The sequence below is a fragment of the Rutilus rutilus genome (assembly GCF_951802725.1).
Source record: "Rutilus rutilus genome assembly, chromosome: 16".
Taxonomy (NCBI): Eukaryota; Metazoa; Chordata; class Actinopteri; order Cypriniformes; family Leuciscidae; genus Rutilus; species Rutilus rutilus.
Window position 1 is genome coordinate 12,046,465 of NC_140224.1, and position 23,170 is coordinate 12,069,634.

General features: G+C 37.5%; 1 protein-coding gene across 2 annotated transcripts in view; it reads right to left on the bottom strand.

Annotated features, from left to right (window-relative positions):
* The window catches only part of aclyb (ATP citrate lyase b), an 88,053-nt gene extending 70,048 nt beyond the window's left edge, over positions 1 to 18,005 (bottom strand). For both annotated transcript variants that reach the window (XM_084434784.1, XM_084434783.1), the window contains exons 1-4: positions 17,904 to 18,005; positions 13,393 to 13,569; positions 13,191 to 13,313; positions 5,296 to 5,358 (exon numbers count right to left, since the gene is read on the bottom strand). In XM_084434784.1, the coding sequence (XP_084290910.1) occupies positions 5,296 to 5,358; positions 13,191 to 13,313; positions 13,393 to 13,551 (345 nt within the window). In that variant the 5' untranslated portion in view covers positions 13,552 to 13,569; positions 17,904 to 18,005. The remainder of the gene's footprint in view (positions 1 to 5,295; positions 5,359 to 13,190; positions 13,314 to 13,392; positions 13,570 to 17,903) is intronic.
* Between the last annotated feature and the right edge of the window lie 5,165 nt (positions 18,006 to 23,170).

A 23,170-nucleotide genomic window follows, 5' to 3' on the forward strand; every position in this document is an offset into this window, starting at 1 on the left:
TGGTAAGGGATAGTTTTTGCCAAGTAATTGTTAGTTTGATAATGTAGTCTTGTTGGCTAGTTAAGCCAGAATATTTCTTTTCACAGGCTCTAAAAGTATTTATAATAAATGAAGCTGCAAAAGTTGCACACTTGCAGTTTTGACAACCAATTAATTAAATCAACCATTAATTATAATGGGAGCGAATAAATATTCCCAACGTTTCTGATAAAATAAGCATCTTAACCAGAGGTGGGCAACTCCACTGTCCTGCAGAGTTTAGCTCCAGAGCTAAATTCTGCAGTGGACCAGTGGAGTGCAGCAGGACTGGCTTCCCGACTGAGCCTAGTTTCTCCCAAAGTTTTTTTTCTCCATTTGGCAACTGATGGAGTTTGGGTTCCTTGCCACTGTCGCCTTTTGGCTTGCTTAGTTGGGACACTTAATATTTGGCAATATTGTTGACTGCACTGACACTATTGGATAAGAACTGAACTGAGCTGGATGATGACATCACTGTTTTCTCCAGAGCTGCTTTATAGATTAATTTAACTCATTCCATAATTGATTAACTTCACACACTGATTGTTTACTAATGTCTTTTTAGAGCTGCAGAATTGAATTCTGTTTGCATCACTGAATTATCATCTTCCTGTTTATCACTGTGAAGCTGCTTTAAAACAATCTGCATTGTATAAAGCGCTATAAATAAAGGTGACTTGACTTGACCTTGAGGGCCAGAGTTGCCCACCCCGATATAATATGCTTTCATAGCCTCTTGGTTAGATACACTCAGTGTTTACAAGATAATGGTACACATCGGGTAATTTCGTGTACATTTTCGATGTCCTTTGAATTTATTTATTTTTTGCTTTTTTTAAAGATATAGGGCTTATATGCTATATAATAGACATATGTGAAACTAATATGTAACTAATACGTGAAACTAATACGCAACAAACAAGGACATAATCAGTAACCAATGAAATTTAAACTAAACAGAGTGGGGAAACAGGAACTAAAGGAAACAGAAATTCACTTGCCTCCTCTTTTCTTGGTCTCTTTCTCTCTACACTTTCTCACCCTCTTTCTCTCTCTCATATCCCTCAGATAAAATTTTACATATATAATGGGTACAATTAATGGTATAAGTTTTTATAATTTTGTAACTATTTTAAGTGTAACCATAACCATATTGTCATTAAACCTTTTCAATTACAAATCATGTGCCAACTTTGATTTGGTATTGAATTTGAAGTGCTACCTATTGCAATACAATACCGTTACACTATAGCAAAGCTCTCCCACATATTTAGCTATTGTAACTGTACTTATTTCCATCGTTGGTATAAGTAGCAGTGGCTGGTAATAGACAAGAAATGTACAGTTTTCTACCATCTTGCTGATAACGTTTCTTTAGTCATTCGGCAGTCCTGCAGCCTAAACCACTGTAGGAAAAAAATACCCGGCGCAGTATTTTTGGTTGTTATTTAAAGAGCGCATTAGTAATGTGCGCCTATAGGCGGGTCCACAACACGCGTAAACTCTGCTTATTACACACACAGGGACACGCAGCAGCACACAAACTAGCCAAATATTAAAAATAAAAGGATTACAATGTAAAAGATGAATATTGTGTACATAAAGATATGGTGGAATCCGGCTTGTCCCGTATATGGTCTGCTTGCGCGCTTCACCTCGCGCATGATCAGATCCGTTTATGCTCTGGAGACTCATTCAGTATTTCAGCTTACAAATTTCGTCATGTAAATAGCAACCGCCATGGCGCAAGTGCAACTGGCTTTTAAATGGAATGGGAGATGAGACTCTGGTTGGTTTATTTTACTTTATGCCCAAAACACACCCATTACTCATTAAGAGAATAGGGACAACCCTTTTAGACCATTTTCCCCATCATTAAACTAGCAAAAGTGGATTCAGATACGCCCTAAGTGCACTTGCGCCCTGCGCTTTAGACCATGCGCTTAAATCGTTAAAATAGGGCCCTAAAGCTGCTTTGAAACAATCTGAACTGTAAAAAGCGCTACATAAATAAAGACTCAGTCGATCTCGAACTCTCACACGCTGTCTATTTAGGTTTGTTTAGTGCAAATCTACGGAGCCTCTGTAAAAATCACATTGGAACACTTAAGGGCCCTATCTTGCACCCAGCGCAATTGACTTTGTACACCGACGCATGTATCATTCCTATTTTGCACCCGCACACAGCGGACTTTTCCCTCCACAGACACACGTCGGTAAACTAGCAAATGCATTTGCGTTCCCGGGGGCGGTTCAGCGCAAAGAGGAGGCGTGTTCCGGCGCAAACGTTCCCTGATGCTATTTTGCAGGTTTAGAAAATAATTCCGCCACTGACAGGAAAAAACTAGTTTAAAGTCAGTGGTGCGTTGCGCATGTTATTCAGATGCTATTTTAAGGGCGCATGCTTGGCCATAATCAATGTAGCGTGTGCACAACGCGCATACACTTTGATTCTCTCATCTACACAGAAACAGCAGTTTTCATTTTTGCAAATCATACATTATTACAATAGATAGATAGATAGATAGATAGATATAGACAATTTATTATAAAAGCATACATCAAGCTTACATATTTACCCAAATTATCATACACCTGTTTAACCGAAGCTAATTTGGGTGGGTTTCTCCCATCCCCAATGTCACTTCTCTGTGTTTTACGGCCGTGACGAGAGCGTTACTCTCCTCGGCTGTGAACCGCTCCTGGCGCGCCTGCCTGGCAAATCCGCAATTACAATAGCAATCCGCGATGGAAAAAGCAAGTCTGCTCTTAAAGGGAATGTGAGATGTCGCTCTGATTGGTTTATTTCACGTTATGCCCAAACCACACCTATGAATAATGAAGCTACTTCAGACCAACCCATTTTAGATTTGCATCGGGCGCAAGAGTCATTTATTCCGCCGGTTTAATAGCAACAGCGCCCAAGACCCGCCCACAAAGTTACTTGCGTTTTGCGCTTGATACTTGCGTTTCAGATCGTTTAAATAGGGCCCAAAGTGTTAATTAAGTAAAAAAATTACATTCCTCACTCTTTTTATCATTATTAAAGTCCGCGTGAACCGGAAGTTGCAAACGACTTTTCTCCAGTGTTATGACGTATTTCCCAGTGAAAAGGAACATTGAACAGAGGGCAGGGGTTTACTCTAGCGCTCCTCCTCTCCATCTCTCGCTCATTACAGACTAACGATTTGAGGGGAGTGGTTAAGCGTTTCCCAAACCAAGCCGTCAAACCTACGTCATCAGAGAAGGAACGCCATTCCAGACCGGAAGTAACTTTTCAGACTTTAATTAAAGATTACGACGGCAAAGAATTTTTTTCTGTGTATTAACTTGCACGGATTAATTGTTCACCACAAGACTAGTAATATGCGCTAACAAAGTAAATAGGGTCAATTTTGATTTCAGTTGGACTTTAACTAAATTATTAATCATTCAATACACATCCATTAAGTGTAAAACAAGAAGGGCATAGCCTTATGAAAAAAAGAAAAAACATGATAATCGCGGTTTCTTGCATTGCTCTGCAGTTGGCCTGTCAGTATTGCAGTATTAGAATATTGCGATTATAGCAAAATCCCTATTGCACATTTGCATTTGTTTTTAATTAATGTTAAGATCCCTGATTGGACACCTCAGGTTTTGTCAGAGGTCTCAGTGTTTCTGTTGATTCTATGGTTAATATCAGACCTTTCTGCCACTGACTCAATGTAGGAGGTCACGCAATATAAATCTGGCTGGAACTATGTGTTATAATTGTAACTGTCTCCTTCTTTGGGTTGTAACAAATATGCACAGCCAGAGTTAGACTGGCTGTAGGTTTAAGGTATACAACTATATGACAGAACCACAAATTAGAGTCAGATCTGTTTTGGTGACTGATATATAATCAATTAATCAGATAATTTACCTCACTTGTGAAGGATTAAAGGATTCGCAATAGCAACCTGTGTGTTACTTTAAAAGAGCAACCTCATCTGTTTTGTGTTTTATTTTATTATTTATTATTTTTTATGATTTAATTTTATGATCATTTATAATCAGTCATTTATGTAGTTATTTTATTTATCTTTTAGTAATTTATTCATATTCATATTATTATTTGATTTATATCATTTATTCATAATTTTTTTATTATTATTATTCATTCATTTTGTTTTTATATTTTATAATATTATTTTATTTATTTCCTTGCTGTTGTTGTTTAATCTTATGATTGTGTGATTTGAAGAGATGTTTTTCTTGAGTTCGAGATAAGAGAATATCTCCATTTCAAGGTTTTTAACATCACATGACGATGTTGTAAAGCAGCAGTTATTTCATTGTTTTTGCTGTGGTATAATAACACTTGTTGGATTTGTACTGATCAGACGAAGTCTGAGCATTGAGCATCGAAACATCCAGATGAAGTCTGAGCATTGAGACATTCAGACGAAGTCTGAGTGAGCATTCAAACATACGCAACTAAGATTATTCAATAAACTCATCATCACTTCATCTCCTGCTTCTGCTCTTCCCTGGCTTTCTCAGCCAAACTCTCAGGCTGATAGAAGACGTATGTCTTCTGGCAGGGATTCGGCATCTGGGGTCATATCTAATATATTCAATATTTCTGATGTGGAGATCCATCCGATCTAACATTCTGGCATGATCTAACTAATACCTGGGTTGTTTAATTCAGCTTTCCATGATAGTAGTTCTAGTACAGTCTTGTCCGACTATGCTTCACATTCTGAGACACTGCAGTAAAATTTAAATAAAACATTTGGTCTGAACCAATGCCTATATTGTGATTTATGCTATTTTTGAGTCTCAACTTTGAAATAGTTCATTTCATTATTCAAAATTAAAATAATAAATGTCATTTTGACACTCTTTAATGTGGTGAGCCATATTGCTGCAGTCCCTCAGTTCAAGTGGCAGCATAGTGCGTGTGAACCGGTCATCTTGTCTTCTTTACTACTAGTTACAGCACATGAAGAATGAACATCAGAAGATATGCTGAAAGATACAGTACACCTAACTGAAATGCATCATCTCCCATGTAATCACCCAATCAGAATTTCAACCATAGAAATGCATTAATAGCAACCTGACATCAATTTCCCTCAGGAAAGAGTTGACATGTTGCTGACAGCTAATTGCTTGTTAGTTAGCTAGAAGAAAAAAACCTGTAATAAATATAGATGAATGAGCTGAAACATTTGACTTTATCATCATCATTTATGTAAAAAAACAAGATATTGATAAAGATAAAATTACACTGAATTTACAAAATACCTTATAGTGAGGCACAAACGGCTCAATGAGGAAGTTCTTCAAAATCCCTTTCGCCTTCCCAACCTGAGGAACAGGGAAAAAACACACTTTCGATCAAATATCAAATTATTTATGTACTCTTTAAACTTCATGATTATTGATTTTGTGCAGGTTTAATGAAGCTAAATTTAAAACCACCTAAATAGAAATGCACCAAGCCCTTAGAATTATTGTGGAAAGCAGGGCGGGCCGAGAGCCGTGAGAGAACGGCGCGAGGCCGGTCGCATGATTGATGATGAGCGCCACATGCACGCAGCACCGTTCTCGTATCTCTCACGGAGGAGCTTCGGAAGCAAAGAGAAAATCACTCACTGCTCTTGACTGAATAACGTTTGTAGCTTTAATAAGGATTCATCTATATTTAATTTATCATTTATGCAATGAAGACTGTGAAGTGTTTGATAACTTTATTCAATTTCTGTTCCTACTAGTTAGACCTACCTGAAAATCTTAAAGCACTGTTTACAAGGTTGCATGGGTCAAAAACAACGTAAACATTTTTTTTGCATTTTAACAGGGCAGGTAAAAAAAATCTCTGTACCGTCTGGAAAAAAACCTTAGTGCTGAACCCTGATATATTAAAGACACAGCTAAATGTGACATTTATGTGAAGATTGCTTTAAAGGTGCCGTAGGTGATTATCTGCAGAATTTTTTTTTGTTGTGCTGGTTGAAAGTCTCCTCATATCCTGATAACAATCACTCTGTTAAGCGGTCTAAATGTATTTTTATAAACATATGTCTTCTGTGGAAGGCATAGGACCATAGAATGTTTGTTTAATCGTTGCGTTCGGTCCGAACGGTCCTATAGCATGCGTTCCCTGTCGGTCAATGTTTGTTTGCATACCACTGTGCAGGTTGTTCACGCAGACATAATAAGTCCTTCGGATGAGACGTAAAACCGAGGTCCTGACTCTCTGTGGTCATTAAAAATCCCAGGATGTCTTTCGAAAGAGTAGGGGTGTAACCCCGGCATCCTGGCCAAATTTGCCCCTTGGCCTCTGTCCATCATGGCCTCCTAATCATCCTCATATACTGATTGGCTTCATCACTGTCTCCTCTCCACCAGTAAGCTGGTGTGTGGTGAGCGTTCTGGCGCAATATGGCTGCCGTCGCATCATCCAAGTGGATGCTGCACATTGGTGGTGGTTGAGGAGATCCCCCCTTCTATGTAAAGCGCTTTGAGTGCTGAGAAAAGCGCTATATAAATGTAATGAATTATTATTATTAAGTCATCAGCGTGTTTCAAGAACGCTGTGCAGACAGAGCGAGAAAAGCAGGTAAACAGCAACAACAACCAGACTCTTATCGTGGAACCCCTGGCATGCAAGAAATATTATTACACCCTGACAAGTTTTGCTAGCTAAACAAACCGAAAACTTGCTGCATCTAATTCCGTTTTTAAGAATTTGTTTATGTAGTACTGTTACTAACTGTACTATAAAGTTTTCTCAATGGTGAATGACACATGATGTATTGCAGTAACGCTGTCTCCGGTCTTCTGGGCTGTGTGTGTTCATGCTTTCAGGAAGCGTGGCTTTGGGCGGCGATTTGCAGGGAGGGTGGGACGTACGCTTTTAGTGCTATCAGGCTAAAGTTAGCATTTTCGCAGATGTCCTACTGCACCTTTACGTTCACTTAAGTTTAATGTTGTCACATTTTTTTTAAGCCAATTGTCTATGTAGATTCATGACGTCTAAAACATCCAGGTAATAAAATGTTCAAACAAAGTCTTTATTATTCTTTATTATTGTATAATCCAGTGACTTTTAATAAAGAATTTATTTAAAGAGCCTATTAAAATGTTAAAATCAATAGCTTTCAATTATACTGTGATGTGAATGGCTATTATTAATGGCTAAAATTGAGAAAGAAAATCCATGCAATAGAGACATCAGTATTGGTATCAGTGATCCTGGCCTTCATTCACAGTGCATAGTAAAAAGATGCCATTTAACAAATATTTAAAATATATATATTTATAATATAAAACAAACTGAACCATTTAAACTGAGATGTATAAGCTAAATATATATTTTTTTTTTAAAGTGAAAATTCTTTTATAGTTATCAAAACATTCTTGAACCCAAACACACCATCCCCCACCCACAAAATCTATTTAAACTGAGGTATGTAAAAGAGGTATTTTGAGTCTGCACAGTGCACTCTACACCTGTGGTGGGTGTGTAATTGTAAATGTCTCAGAGTTTTGTTACCGTTCATCATCCATTATTTCCATCATTTAATCAAGTCGCTCTCCTTTAAAACATAATGACGTTTTATTTCATCTATAAGAAATTATGGTCTGTTCCCAACAACTTCCACTCCAATATATATATATATCAAAATGTTCCTTCACTTAAAAGAGCTTAATTATCATATAGAGACAATTACATCCAATCTCAGTAATATGTAAATAGTATCACAGAGGGCAACCAACAGGGATTGATTACAGGGACTTCAAATAGCTTGTCACCTTAAACATTTGACCGTTCTGTTTTAACAGAAGATCAAAGATGTGATCACTTCAGATAGATTTTATCACCTAAACCTTTTGCTGTTCTGATTTCATTTACATTTAAAACAGAGCTTCATTTACATGTTGAAGGGAAAGACGATGTGCTTAATTTACATGTAGAGGGGGAAGACAAACGAAATAGAGGATAAATGTTTGAGCTGAGAGGATGAGATTCATTCTGTTTGACTCCGCTGAATCCAAGGTGCTTTGTGTACCTTTCCACTGCTATGCTGTAATACACTTCATTTTTGAGATCTTCGACGTCCACTTCATTTTTTCTTACAATCTCTTTGCGTTTGCGTTGCCTCTTGTGTTGAGCTACTTGGTCTGCCACCATTAAAATATCCCTACAGCGACTGATTTGCGCACATCATTCTCTTTCTATGAAACCTGTAAATTAGGGGTGAAACGGTTCAAATTGCTCAGGGTTCAGTTTGTATCACAGTTTTAGGTTCACAGTTTCGGTATGGTTCGGTAATCGGTATGTGTTATGTTCAGGGAAAAAAGGACTACTTTCAAATAAAAATAAAGAAAATACAAACAAGTAATCTAACTGCAAGCAACAGCACAAATAAATACAATAGCAAAGATACTAATAAAATAAACAGTGCTTTTCAGGTTTTTCAGGTAGGTCTTACATTAGTTTTCAGGAACAGAAATTAAATAAAGTAATCAAATGTAAAATAACATTGCACAATTGACTGTATAAATTAAAGATGAATCCTTATTAAAGTTACAAAAGCTACTCAATCAAGAGCAGTGAGTGATTTCCTTGTCTTTTGTTGTTATATTAACATTAAAAAACACAGAGAGCAGAAATATTAGGCTGCTGTCCCTTTAAGACATAATGCACGGATACCAAATACTGATACTGTTACTTATCCGTTGTCTTTCTCGACTGTATAAGTTCACTTAAGGCATAACAGACTATGTCTGCTAGGATACTCATCAAGACGGACATGTTGACATTTTTTGTGTGAATTTGTCCATTCAAGCGCAAGACTTGAAAGAGAACTCAATATTTGCGCGCTGTTTGAGACGTGTGCGCTCTTTGGATGACTGCACACACACACACACACACACACACACACACACACAAATCTTCTCACAGCATGCACAAGTTCTCTTATGTGTCTTGCTCTTGAATGTTTAAATTGGCAAGGTTTAAATGAGTTTAGTTTAAACACAGATAGCAACGTGTGCAATTTAGGTCTCGCCTGCACTTGTGTGTTCTCAACACCCGGGTGATGACTGCATAAATGACTGGTCATGTTCGAGCAAACAGCACTCGGATTGAACAAAGTTTACAAAGAGTGACTGTCCACGTTTTTTGATTATAGCTGTTGTAATGTATTATTGAGGAGCCAGCATGTGCATCAATCGACAGAAACATACATTAGAGGAACTGACTGTTTTACACATTGTTATTTTCAACAAACCATATTATAGATGTGTCATCAGATTTGAGATCAACCACGGTGCAAGTGAGTCCCGAACCGTGGGTGGAGAACGATATGGTTAGATTTTTTTACCGAGAACCGTTACACCCCTACTGTAAACGTACTTGGTTACTAACGTAACCTCGGATCCCTGAGATAACGGGAATGAGTATTGCGTCGCTAGAAGCAATGGGAAAACTCCTTTTTCTTCGATTACTGAAGCCTTATTGAATCACGCAGTGAAACTGCACGAGCCAATGGTTGTGCCACGGAATTGCACGAATCAATAGCTGCACAGCAGAGCTGCACAAACCTATGGCACTAAAGGCCTCTGAAATGGGCGGGGCTACTCCTCCATAGAAGCGGGCATTCCGCTGTAGGATCTTAGATCAATTCGAAAGAAGCGACAAACGCAGAGTCATGCAGCATAACAGCACTGCCAGCTACGCAATACTCGCTACCGTTATCCTAGGGAACCGAGGTTACATTAGTAACCGAGTACTTTCCCAATCGATATAGATCACTTGGGAACTCAGTCCAATCGCGCTGTGCTATGACAGCGGAACGACAATCATTCTGTGGCCTTGGCCTAAGACATTTGAGAATAAGGGCCCTAAGGGGAAACAAGGCTAAGGTAGTACGAGGCCCGAGACTAAAAGACTCTGACCATTATATCGGAGCCACAAGGAAGGGTTCTAGTGGGTTGAGGTTGCATAGAGGTCAAAGCCCATTTAAACAATGGACACTCCGCTGAACCAAGCCCAACCAAGCTGAACCAAGAGGGCCTTTACTCCGATGGAGCACTGAAGGACCATCGAAGCATAAGCTAGGGCAATCGCGTCCACTATCCAGTGGGATAGTCTTTGCTCTGTGACCGAATGCCTTTTGGTGCGTCCTCTAAAGCAGGGGTTCTCAACCTTTTGCAACTCGTGGCCCACCAATGAGTGTTTAAAAACATTCCGAGGACCACCTTTCCACACACATATGATAGTATGAACACAGAATAACAGAAAATTCTAAAAGTACAAAGATATACTCTGCTGTTAATCTGTTATGCCACTGTAGCAGACTAGGTCAAGTCAGCTATATAGATGAAAACTGTCCTTGTATCAAAAAGACTTTGCAAATTTACTCAGTAACCATTCCTGTAACAATAACAGGCTAACATACCTGTAACAACAGGTCAGACAGACACACAAGAGGGGATTCTCTCTATTCGCTGCAACATGATCTCTATACCACGAATGTTATTTCTCGTGCCATTTATACGGCAAAAATGTGTTTTTTTGCGTGCATATGCTACGCACTGAAAACCCTTGGTTTGGATGAGGGGTGGGTAGTGCGTGCGTATTACACGCCATACAGTGCATATCATATGCACGCGAAAACTGCGTATCATATGCATGCAAAAACTATTTTTGCCGTATAAATGGCACAAGAAATAACATTCGTGGTATAGATACGAAATGTAGGGGTGTAAATCGGAGCCTACATGACGATTCGATACGATACCGATTTCTTAAGCCAACGATTCGATTATTTTCGATACTTCAGAATTCCCTGCGATACGATACGATTCGATTCAATACTAGATTTTTACATGATATCTATTAAGTTTCAAATAAATCAACAAAAATAATAAATAATTTGCCTTTTATTGAGAATACAAAATACAATTGCATGTCACAAAGAAATTGTTTTTCCACCTCCACGAATGAGACGAGTGTTGTTCATTATGTCGCCTTGTTGAGGTAAATTGTACTTTTCCTTGCTTTAACCCGGTCTTAAAGTAAAAAAGATGACTGTGAAAAATAGTAGAATTAAATGAAATACATTTATGGTGAGATTACTACAATTTATTTAATTAAACGCATTTATGGTGAAATTACTACATTTTCATGTCAATCTGTGTTCATTTTGACCACGAAACATGCGCTGTCACTTTAATTCAGCGCGTGCAGCACAGCACAAATAGACTCGGTGCGGAAACGATCTCTGCACCGCAACTGGAACGGATAAACGGACCGCAACCGCGTGCAGTGTGAAAGCTCTGACCTGTTAACATGGGTACTGAAAAAAATACGCACCGCATACGCACTGCAAACGGAGTATGTGTGAAACGGGCGCAATCAGACAAACGCTCCATCTGTTTTCCTGAAGCCAAAATACATCCACACCCATGACTTGACGCAGACTGGAGTGTGTAACATTTCAATGTCATTGCCAGCTGGCTCTGACGGATCCATGTCAGACTCAACAATGTGTGTGAACATAGATAGACTGTGAAACGTCAGTAACGCGTGTGAAGCGGTGTGAAGAAGACAATAATGAGGTTAGCGCCACCCGCAGCTTAGTAGGTTGTACGCATATGTCGGAGCAGATGCTGAAAATAGACAGGCGGCAAAATAAACACATTAACCGATACTCTCGCGGACGCATCGATGCATCGAATCGTCGGCTGTATAATCGATGCATCGATACGAATCGATTAATATTTACACCCCTAACGAAATGTTCAACAAAATTCATTCACCCCAATTTACATAGCCTACTGTAAGGGTAATTTATCAAATACAGTTAGCGATATGAACATGACTGTTTAAAACAATATTATGTTGGCTTCCCAACACAGCCCAGTTTTGTTCAAATGTCTCGGCAGCTTTGATGGTTTTAGCGCCTATTTGATAACATTTCTCCACATTCAACACCTGATTCCACATTCAACAACATTTCTCCACATGCGCCTTCGGCTTAAGGGGGTCGCACACCGGACGAGAAGCGCAGTGGCACGTCTTTAAAATTCGAACACATTATTTTCTGAGTGTGCGCACACCGGCGGCGTCTCTCCGCAGCGCCAGCTATGGCTCAAGACGCTGTTCAAAATCCTGTTGCACCACAGAGCGCCATTTACAGTTTTATATTAAATTTACTACATTATATTTGTCTCAAAGTCGTTAATGTAGCCTACTTCACCCTGTGCTGCAAGATACATTTAGTTTTATATTCATTTACAAAAATCAGCTGCGTGGATGAAAATGATCGGATTTTCAGGTGAGATTCTCAATTAATTCAGTTAATGTAGCCTACGTCCTGAGGTAAAGTGTTCAGACTGCGGACTCAGAAACGATTGTATTTAATTGTAATTGTAAATTTAATTGCAATCATAACAGTACAGACATTATCTTAATTTCGTAATGTCCTTAAACATAACAATATTGCTGGACATAAACTGAGAAAGTGCGCGTCCAGTGTTCGATACCTCGAGTTGTAGACGCGGCGCTGCGATTCTCGTCCGTGTGCGACCCCCTCAGTAGCCTACCTTAAAATGCGGCATGGATTAAAAATATATAAATGTCACCCAGAAAAAGTATTCTGTATTTTGTAGATATAGTTTAGTGTAATAAGTAGGGGTGTCAGAATGCACGTGAATATCACGATATTATGTTTGGAGATGCTGTATCGTTTCTCAAAAACACTGTATTCGATATTTACTTCAGCTCAGTGTATAGATAGATAGATAGATAGATAGATACATAGATAGATATAGATCTATAGATATATAGATAGATGATATATATAGATTGCACAAAAATTTGTGATTTAAATGCAAATGCATAGTTTTTTGCTCAGGTTTTATGTATGGTGGTGTATTCTTTATGACAGTTTTTTTTATTAGATCTTCTAGAAGAAATATCACAATCAATCGCCTTTCTTGCAATTGCAATAAATCTCAATACGTTGTATAGTAGTAACCCCTGTATCGTGATACATATCGTATCACCAGATTCTTGGTGACACACAGCCCTAGTAATAGGTATAGTGAAATTACAACAATAATAAACTTGAGTGAAAAGCAGTTCCTCCAATTAGATACAAATACAAACATTTTAAAAGGCCTACTGTGATTTCTGTCATCATATGTGATTTCAGCCATTCCTGGACACCCTCGAGGTTCAGGTCAACTGCCACCAATCCCAGCTTCCCCCTGCGTTTGATCAGCTGATCTGGTTTCACAACCAGCCTCTGCACAGAGGGACATACAAATATATTACACTGAAAACGATACAATATTACGGAACCGAAAACCAAGACATATACTCACTTCTGTTAGCAGCCATGGGTGGTCTTGTGCAAGGCGGTCCCAGACGGTGTCTGCAGTGAAGGTGGCGCAGCGGAAACGATTTTGCACAGCTGCCGTGGTGCAGATGTATTTATACAGGAACTCTTTTCCCGTCTGCTCAGAAATGGCCTTAGCAGACATCACAGCCAAGAACACTGACTACAGAAAGACAGAAAAAAAATCAGGGCTTTTACAAACTCAAGCTTAAACTGCAAATCCACTCCTTTTCATTAGGATTGCACTGCCAAAAATGGCACATTTGATGTGGTTTTGTTAACTAAACATTTTTGTAAAGTCCACAATACTGTTGAGTATGCAATCTGTCTAATGCATCTTAAGCACTCAGACTCATTTATCTCTGTATCAGAATACTTGACTCGGAGTCAACTAGCTTGGAGAGAAAATACAATTTAAAAAAAAAGAGTGCATCTTTATTATTTATTATCTAAATCATAAACAAATTACAAGTATATATAAATACAACAGAACAAAGATACAAATTAAATAAGCATGCTTTATGTTTTTCAGGTAAATCTAACTGTACTCAGGTACAGATATTGAATAATCAAATGTAAAATAACACTGCATAGTCTTCACTGTATATATTAAATATAATTAATTAATACAATTTATCTTTGTTAAAACTACAAAAGTGATTTTCTCTTTCTCTTTTGTTGTTTGATTAAAATTGGTGACACAAACAACTGCGGTTTTAATGGGCTGCTGTCACTTTAAGACAAATGCACGGACCCAATATAATCATGATATGCATTTTCTTGTTTACAACACATAACCGGCTGTGTTTACAAGGATACTCGCCGAGACGGCATTCTGACTTTGACTTTTGCGTGCAAATGATAAACTTTCACTCTATGATGATTAAACTTTGCAATTAATCCGCGAATCACGTGTTCCGAACCGGAACCGATCAACTACGATCACTATACTTGGCATTGCACATCCTGCGATGTGACTATCGTGGATGCACACAATGCAATATCAATGCTAAAACTATACATCGTGCAGCCCTAGTGTTGGAGCTGAAGGCCTCGTGGGCACTGTTCTAACGTGTTGCGCGGTTGCACTTTGGCCGACCCGAATTCTTTTCCCAATCCTGCCTCACTCTCTCTCCCACTCCTAGATATACTATCTAAATCAGTGTTTCTCAAATGAAAAATTACAACAAAAATTCTCGCTACAAAAATTATCAAATGTTTTACTGATGCAAGACTTTTATTTTGAAAGTGTGAAAGCTGTTGACTCTTCTGTCAGACGCAATTTATGTAGAGTGCCTGAGAAAAACAAGTTGTCCTGATTCAGTACCTGCTGCCAGATGAGATGCTGCCAGGCTATACAATATATCAGGATCGTTATTCTAATGTTATTTTTGTAACTTGTTATGAAATAAAAAGTCTCTCACACCTCAGAAAAAAAAAACTTTCCTGTCCTGTCAGACACTACACTGAGTTCATGCCACGGTGTGCATTCTTCAATTGGCGCAAGCTGTATATCACTTCACTATATATTAAAAGCTAATGAAATTACGGGCATACAGCATCGTACTTATGTTGACAGTTAGTAAGTCATGGAATTACCAAAAAGTACCAATAAATTAGCTGGGAAGGACTTGCATGCATTTATGACGTTCATTCTACTCATCAGGAACAGTGTCTATATTTTTAATTAATAGTTCATGTTAGTATTGTGTATTTACCATGGTAAATGTAGTATCCGTAACCTCAACCCAAAATACCACTTTATTTTCATTTTGTGTTATTTTCTATATTTTTGATGACTGTGGTGGCTCATTCCAACTTACTAACTTTATTGTATTAACAAAAACTAGTTTGGGACTGCTATGTAATAGCCATACTTTATACAGTCTTTTTCATCAATGTTAGTAATATTCTTTATGTGTACGTTAAGTGGGACGGTACTTGTGTGTGTCAAGTGTCAACCATTTTTGAGAAACTAAATTTGCTCGGTTCAAATTTCTAAAAATCTGGGTCGTGACCTAATGACCATGGGAAAATGTGGGTCCCATGGCCAAACCAGTTGAGAACCACTGATCTAAAATAAAATGCCAAAAATGCCAAAAATAAAATCTAAAAAAACTAAATAAATAAATAAATAAAGCTACTTAGCCAGCGATCACATTCAGGCTTGAAAAAGTGATATAATCTCTTTGAAACTGAAGAGACGTTGTGGCTTAAAGACATGATGTCAAGTCCCCATGAAATGCCACAATACAATATGATTTGTGATACAATACATGGGGCTGCACAATTTGGGGGGAAACCAATTTAATTGTCTTTTTCTGATAAAAGTTCAGATTGTGAGTTAAAATGTAATAAAACATTTTTTTTTAAATAACAACATTTCAGGTTTGCTGTACTTGTTTGTAGGGCGGCACAATTTGGCCAAAATTTTAATAATAATAATAATAACTGTGCAACTCTAGAGGAGACAAAACATCTGTTTTGGGGACAATGGTATAGAAGTGGAATACATATTCTAAAGGACTTATTTAGTAGTGATGGGCTTTTTCTTTTATTTTCAATTATAAGGCTGGGATCATTTTGGAAATATCTACAGATTAGAAATGTTTTTGGAGGCATCAGTTTGTATTGGGCAGGAAAAAAGTGTTTTTAGAAGAATTATGACAACTACCAAGGCCTTTTAAGAAGGTACCTAAGGTGTGTAAGGACTGATATTCGCTCTGCATTGAGGGCGGCGTCGGGATGTTCTCTAACAGTGCTGAGAGTGGCGTTTAGATGAATATGTTAATATGTGGTCATAAACTTCTTTTTACCCCCCAAGCGAAAAACGAATAAGAACTTAGCCGTGAGTATATCAGGGCCTTTAGTGTAAATGTAAGTATAAATGTTCAATTATTTAAAATATTACTTTTATAAATAAAATTAGAGGTCAACCGATATGGATTTTTTTTTGGATAGCCAATGCCAATATCTAGCAGTGTGGACGTCTGGCCCATGGCAGATACAGTACAAAGCTGATATAGGCCTATATGATATTGCAATATTTAATATTAAAGATAATAAATAACACATGCATAATTTCAGCAATTAAATTATTTATTTATTTTATATAATATTTAATAAAATAATCCTTTGCATGGACAGACCATCACACACAGAGTACATGTTATCAGTTTATCATTAAATATTCAAAGACTTATTAAAAATGTGTATTTGCTAAATGCCGATAATATGGAAAAGTATTACTGCATTTTACTTTCAATTATTAGACAGAACTGTTACACAAAGAAATTAAACTAATGAAGATGGAGAAAAGGCGATGCTGTGCATATGCCCTCACGCGCTGGGTTCTCTGTAACGCTGTAAAAATAAAAGTCTTCTGCTAATGGGCCAAACAGAAAAACTCATCTGCCAATGCCAATAATTATAAAATACAAAATGTTGTCAGATAATATCGGCCTTGGTGATATATCGGTTGACAACTAATTAAAACTGTAGGCTATAAATTAAGTAATCACACAGTTACAGAGTGGGTTCACAGGTATTTTTTTTATCTTTGGAGCAAGGCTCTACATCTATGTTTTATTTTAGAAGCACTTATGCTCCTGATTTAAAAAATTGGGAGCACAGTGAAAAATTTAGAACCACATTCTGATTAATGACAGACATAAAATGTTCCATTACGGGGCAATACTTGCCACTTTAAACTGATTTTTCAAGGACATCTTTTACCAATCATTATAATTTATAAATGTATGCATAATCTTTTATGTGAAATTCTTACATTTAAATGTAGCCTATAAGTGTTTAAAAAATAATAATTTAAACTGATATTCCATAAAATACAAGTATTTTCCATTCTGAACAGAGCAACATCAAGAATATAAAGTATTGCCCCTCAAGGCCCTGCAGTGCTTTGAGGTAGTGAATACCATAACACATGAACATGGTAGGCAACAGTACCAAGGTACGTGAGTGCTAAAGAATTAAAGAGTGATATCTGTAATATAGCATTTAAAAATATAGCCTTTACACTGTATGTATACTGTATGCACTTATTTGGAAATGTTTGATAAACACATCTACATTATGTAGGCTAAAGCCCAAAATAAACCTGTTTAGGGTAGGCTACTTCCTGAATCTGATCTTTTATATTCTCAGTCCTGCCATGGGTTTGGTGCTTGTTTGTGGTGATCATGGGTTAGAATTTAGGCAAAACACTGACAATTTCAGCTGTATTCTGGAATAAAAGTTATATATATATATATATATAATATATAATATATAATATATATATATATACTTCTCCTAAATTAATGGACACAGAATGGCCCGTCACACATTAAAAATTAGGAAACCTAACTGCGAGCCACGGGACAAACACTCCCATTATATTCAATGACGCGGTCTACACTGTAGACACGCGTCGAATATAGAGTTTGTCGCGCTTCCAGGAACAACATATAAGCCCGGCCAAATAAAGCCAAATCTTACCGGGCAAAACACAAAGTCTGACGCTCTTGAAGTTCGCAACTGTCAAACGCGATTACAGTCCTGCTGCTGGATGGTGATGTGTTCTTCTTCTGTAGTTTCCTGGCGGGTTACGGACCATCGTAAAAGATGCATACTGCCACCTACATTGGGGCGTGTCAAATCATGGCGACCAGTTTCATGTAAAAGTGTTCTTATAAGTGTTCTAACTTTAATTGATTTTAGAATATGTTATTGTGGTATTCTCTACCTTTATCTGTAGGCTATCCCAAGTCTTTTGCCAGTGTTTTTCTATGTTGCTTTTAATGAATGATTTAGGCTACCTTCATCTTTCCTTAGGGGAATTGTTTTGTCAATACGTTTCTGATGCTAATGCTGTTCTAATGTTGTTTTTTCTCATTTGTGAGTTATTTCATCTCATTAGATAATTCAAAGAATTGATCATTTAGCCTAGTTTGTCTAAATTTAGAACTGAAGTAAATTTCTATAAAAGTCATCTCTACAAACAGCAACATGGTGTCGGCCCAGATCCGGGCCACATCTGGCACATGTGGATTCAACGCGTACCAGATGTGGGCCGGATCTGGGCCAACACTTTGTTGCTGTCTGGGCTAGTTGAATTAATTAATTATGTATTTATAGTGTATTTCATACTACACCCAAAGCGCTTTACAATGTCAGGTTTCTCTCCTCAACCACCACCATCCACTTGAATGATGTGACGGCAGCCACAGTACAACGGCGCCAATGCGCTCGCTCACCACACTCCAGATGGAGAGGAGAGAGTGTGATCAAGCCAATCACTTTTTTAGTAAATTTTTACAATTTGTTTTCCATGTATATTTTTCTTTCAACTTTAATCCCAAATATTTAAATTCTTTCTGTATTTTTATTAGCACTGACAATCTCATTTCATAACATGATTTCGCTTATTTTCAATAGTCCAGACATTCTACTAACTATAAGAAGGCCTAAGTTTGCAACATGTCAACTAACTCTCATTAATTAGCAACGACATGGCAAAGTTACATACAGTCAGTAAAATTGGGGAGCATCAAAATAAAGTGTTAGCAGATATTAAGCAGAAAGTCTTCTAATACTATAATGACTGGTAGCTGACATGCAGTTGCAAAGTTAGTAGAATGTCTAAAGTAGCATTGTTTTCTTTTCAGTAAATATCATATAACATGATTTTGTTTGTGATATTTTAAAACCCCATTCATAAGACCAATTTCAGCATTTTAGCTTGCTGAATTTTGTTATTAATATGCTTAATAAACTCCATCATCAGCATATAGGGCTGACTGAATTGCAGTCATCTCAGTAACAGTGAGACGACTCCTACTATCCCAGCAAAAACTGTCTACTAAGGTAGATTTTTTCTTTTTCTGTAACAGGGTGATGCTAACATCTGGTTTGGCCTACAAAAATATATCATCACTGCGGCACTCTATTGCAGAGCCACGACAACACTATACGTCACAGCAGATTCAGGACAGCAATAATTAGGGTAATTAGAGATTATAGCCTCAATTAAGGTTAGGAATAGTTGTGGGGTAGGGTTTAGGCATTTTCTAGGGTGGAGCTAATAGTTGTAGTGCTCTGCTCTGCCCTAACTTCTGGTCTGAGACTGTCTTCCAGCCAGTGCTACTGTCTTGAAACTGCTGTGAAGTATGTCTCTGCAGTTAGACATATCTCAGCAGGACTTGCACTAGTGGCATTTCTCTTTCACTGCCCGCATTTTGAACTAGGCTACTGTTCATGGGCCCAACATCCAGCCACGCAATAAAACATCCAATCTACCTGAGGGAAGTCAAGTCAAGTCAAGTCACCTTCATTTATATAGGCCTAGCACTTTTAACAATATGAATTGTTTCAAAGCAGCTTTACAGAGATAATATGAAATTACAGTAAGAGAGATTGTTTTGCCTTTACAGCACCTCTAGGATAAAGTTGTTGTCCAGCTAAAGTTAGTTTTGATTGATTGATTCACTTTCATTGCGACGATCATTAGTTATTAACTTTGGGGCTGCTAACACGACACCGTTCTAACAGTAAAACCTCAACGCGCACCAGTGCCTGGTGGCTCGAGAATGCTCTCCCGGAAATAGGTTCCAAGGTGCAAACGATTATCAGTTATCTCTGCGCAAACCTACGCAACCTCTGCGCAAACACAGATGTCGCACACATGTGCATCACATGTTCAGTCCATAGGTATGCGCGTTTGAATATGGGCGCAGGCGTGTAGTCCTTCTTTACAAATCAACCCTCAACAAACTACTTGTCTGGCCTTAAAAATTTATAATACAGAATTATGTATCACGGCCTTGTAGCCACTTGGTGACTCTGTACAGATAAAACGACAACGTCTTAGGAAGACGTGATCAAAAAGGAAAGTCATATTTTACTTTTAGAGAATAGAGAAAAAGTTAGTTCAACCAAAAATGAAAATGTTGTCATTAATTACTGTCATGTCGTTCCAAACCCATAAGAGTTTCGTTCATCTTCGGAACACAAATTAAGTTTTCTGAAGAGACTCGATCGCTTTATATGATGAACAGATTTAATTTAGTCTTTTATTCACATTAACATTGATCAGCGAACATAAACAGAAGCTCAACCGAACATGCTAGACACGCAAGAACAATATTAACCTCACTGGTTCTTGCGGAAGCTCAAACGTGCTAACACACAAGAATGAACCTTCTTGGTTCTTGCGGAATCTCAAACGTGCTGCGTAACACGAGACTGAACCTAAATGGTTCTTGTGGAAACTCAAACTTGCTGAGTAACACAGAAGAATGAACCTCATTGATTCTTGCGGAAGCTCAAACATGCTAAGTAACACATGAGAATGCATGCTTATCATAACTGATGTATGCGCTGATTAATGTTTATGTGAATAAAAGCCTAAATTCATTCTGGTCACATAAAGTGATCGTAAATTCTAACTAAACCACTCTTCAGAAAATTTTAACTAAACCACTCAATTTATATGGATTAGTTTTATGATCTCTATTAACTTTTTGAAGCGTCAAAGTGGTAGTTGAAAAAAAAAAAAAAACATTTTAAAAGTGTACTTATTTTGAAGAGAGGTTTTAACTGAGCCTTTGTGCAGTTAATGTTTAATGGAAGGCTGTAAAAGAATATTGGATTGTTCATCTTTTATTTTGATTATACTGTATCTCAATAATGGAATACAATTTTATAGTACATGTAAAATGTTCATATCATGTTATTGCATGTTGCTGTTATTGCGTCCATGGTGTGTTTTATCATATTTAATAATATATATAAATTATAAGTAGCCTATATTATAAGTAGGTTAACATGACACTGTTCATTAACAACTCAATACATTTTTACTGAAAACGTCACAGAATTGTGCAGACTGTCCGAGCTATAAATTCCAAATGAAGTGGGATAACCTTACAGAGGTGAGAATGTGCTGGTTTGTGTTTTTTATGTGTAACTCAATATGCAAAATCAATATACAGAATTATAAACTAAATGCTGTGAAAATCATCTGCTAATGTCTATTGCAGATGCAGATATTCATGCTTATGAATAACTAGGTTCCAGATGCACAGTCAACTTGCCCTCGAGTGGTCATGGACCGGATTTGACTGTTCCAATATGGCGGACGGCTTATGTATAGCATCCCACAGAAATAGACATTATATTTGTGTGTGTGTGTGTGTGTGTGTGTGTCTGTAGATATATATAAATCTTTTTTTTAAATCAAATTGTGCATATGTTAAGCAAAACATTCATTTTAGCATTTAATTCAGACAACAACAACAACAACAACAAAAAAAACATTTTATACACACTAAAATGCAGACACTGAATGAGACACTACAGTACAAATATTTTAAGTGTTCCTTATACTGTCCCTTATTTTCCTTTAAAGAACCAAGAACGTTAGACTGGGTAAACCCAGCCCGATCTGCCGGCAATTTGATTTCGCCCTGCAGCTCAGGCTGGAAACCTGTACATTTTTCTATCCTGCTTCCTTTACAAATTTGTGGGGACCAATCACAAACTGGCTTATCCACCTGGCGCACTATTGGCAGGTTTAATCCAATCCAATTCCTTTGAACCTCTCGACGATGCTCAATGGCTTCTTTAGTTTAGCAAACAAATTGCTCCAGTGGGTGTAAATACCACTCACTTTCATGTTTTTTTTTTACACAACCTGCAAAAATCGCTCGATGCCATTGCTGCTTCTGCAAACCACTGATCAATGCTCCAAACCAACACGTTTGTTGACATGTTTCCTGCCTGGAGTTTTCACTGCAAAGTATGTCAGCTGGATCGTTGGTCTGATTGGTTGAAGGACTATCCAATTGCGTACAGAGTCATTTGAACTATGTCCGTTGATCACGCCTCTTGTAGAAAATACAGAGCAGACTCCCAAGACTAATGTTTAATCTTAAAAGATTGAGCTTGGTCTGGTGATAGCTAGACTACAAGAACGTACCTTATTTTGGCAAACCTATAAGTATGTGTCTATTTTGCACGATTGATGTTTTAGAGTTTAGCCTCTTCCTTGTTGTTTGTGAAATAGATTGTACCCAATAAATGCTCAGTATTTTCATAATTTTTCCAATTAATTTCATATAGCGATCATTTTTGACCACACACAATACAGGACCTTTTTGAATCACGTCCAAGATTGTTTTGTTTACTTGGCAAGTGCCACAAAAACCACCAAGATTCTTACCATTCTGATGAAGTAAAAATAATAATAATAATAATATCGAAAAATTCAAAAAGTTATTTTTTTAAATGACCGAACAGTACCAGAGGGTTAACAAACAAAGTAAACAAATCCTTGACTCAACACTCTCTTCTTCCATGTCCAACACATGACCATCAGATGTAATGAAGCAAATGTTGGTTGCTGTGTGTTATCTTTAGAAAGTGGTCCCTGTGTTTTAATGGCTCATGTTTGAGCAACAGCTGTTGAAAAAGACAACCCATAATGGTGTATGGGACAGTATATGTTTATGCTGATGGACTGCAGCATTTGTACATTTTGTCAGAGTGCAGCACGTTCTTTCAACCAAATGTCATCTGGGTAAACACCACATGTCTACAAAGATCGAATGTCACTAACCCATGAGAAGGTACAATCCAAAGAGGCCAATGTCCACTTGGAAATGTCTTGGAAACTTTCCTTGAATAGAATGGAATGAGAGGGGTGGGCAGAAAAAAAGATCTGATGTCATATATGAACGCAAGGTCTTCACATTGTGGAGCTGTCA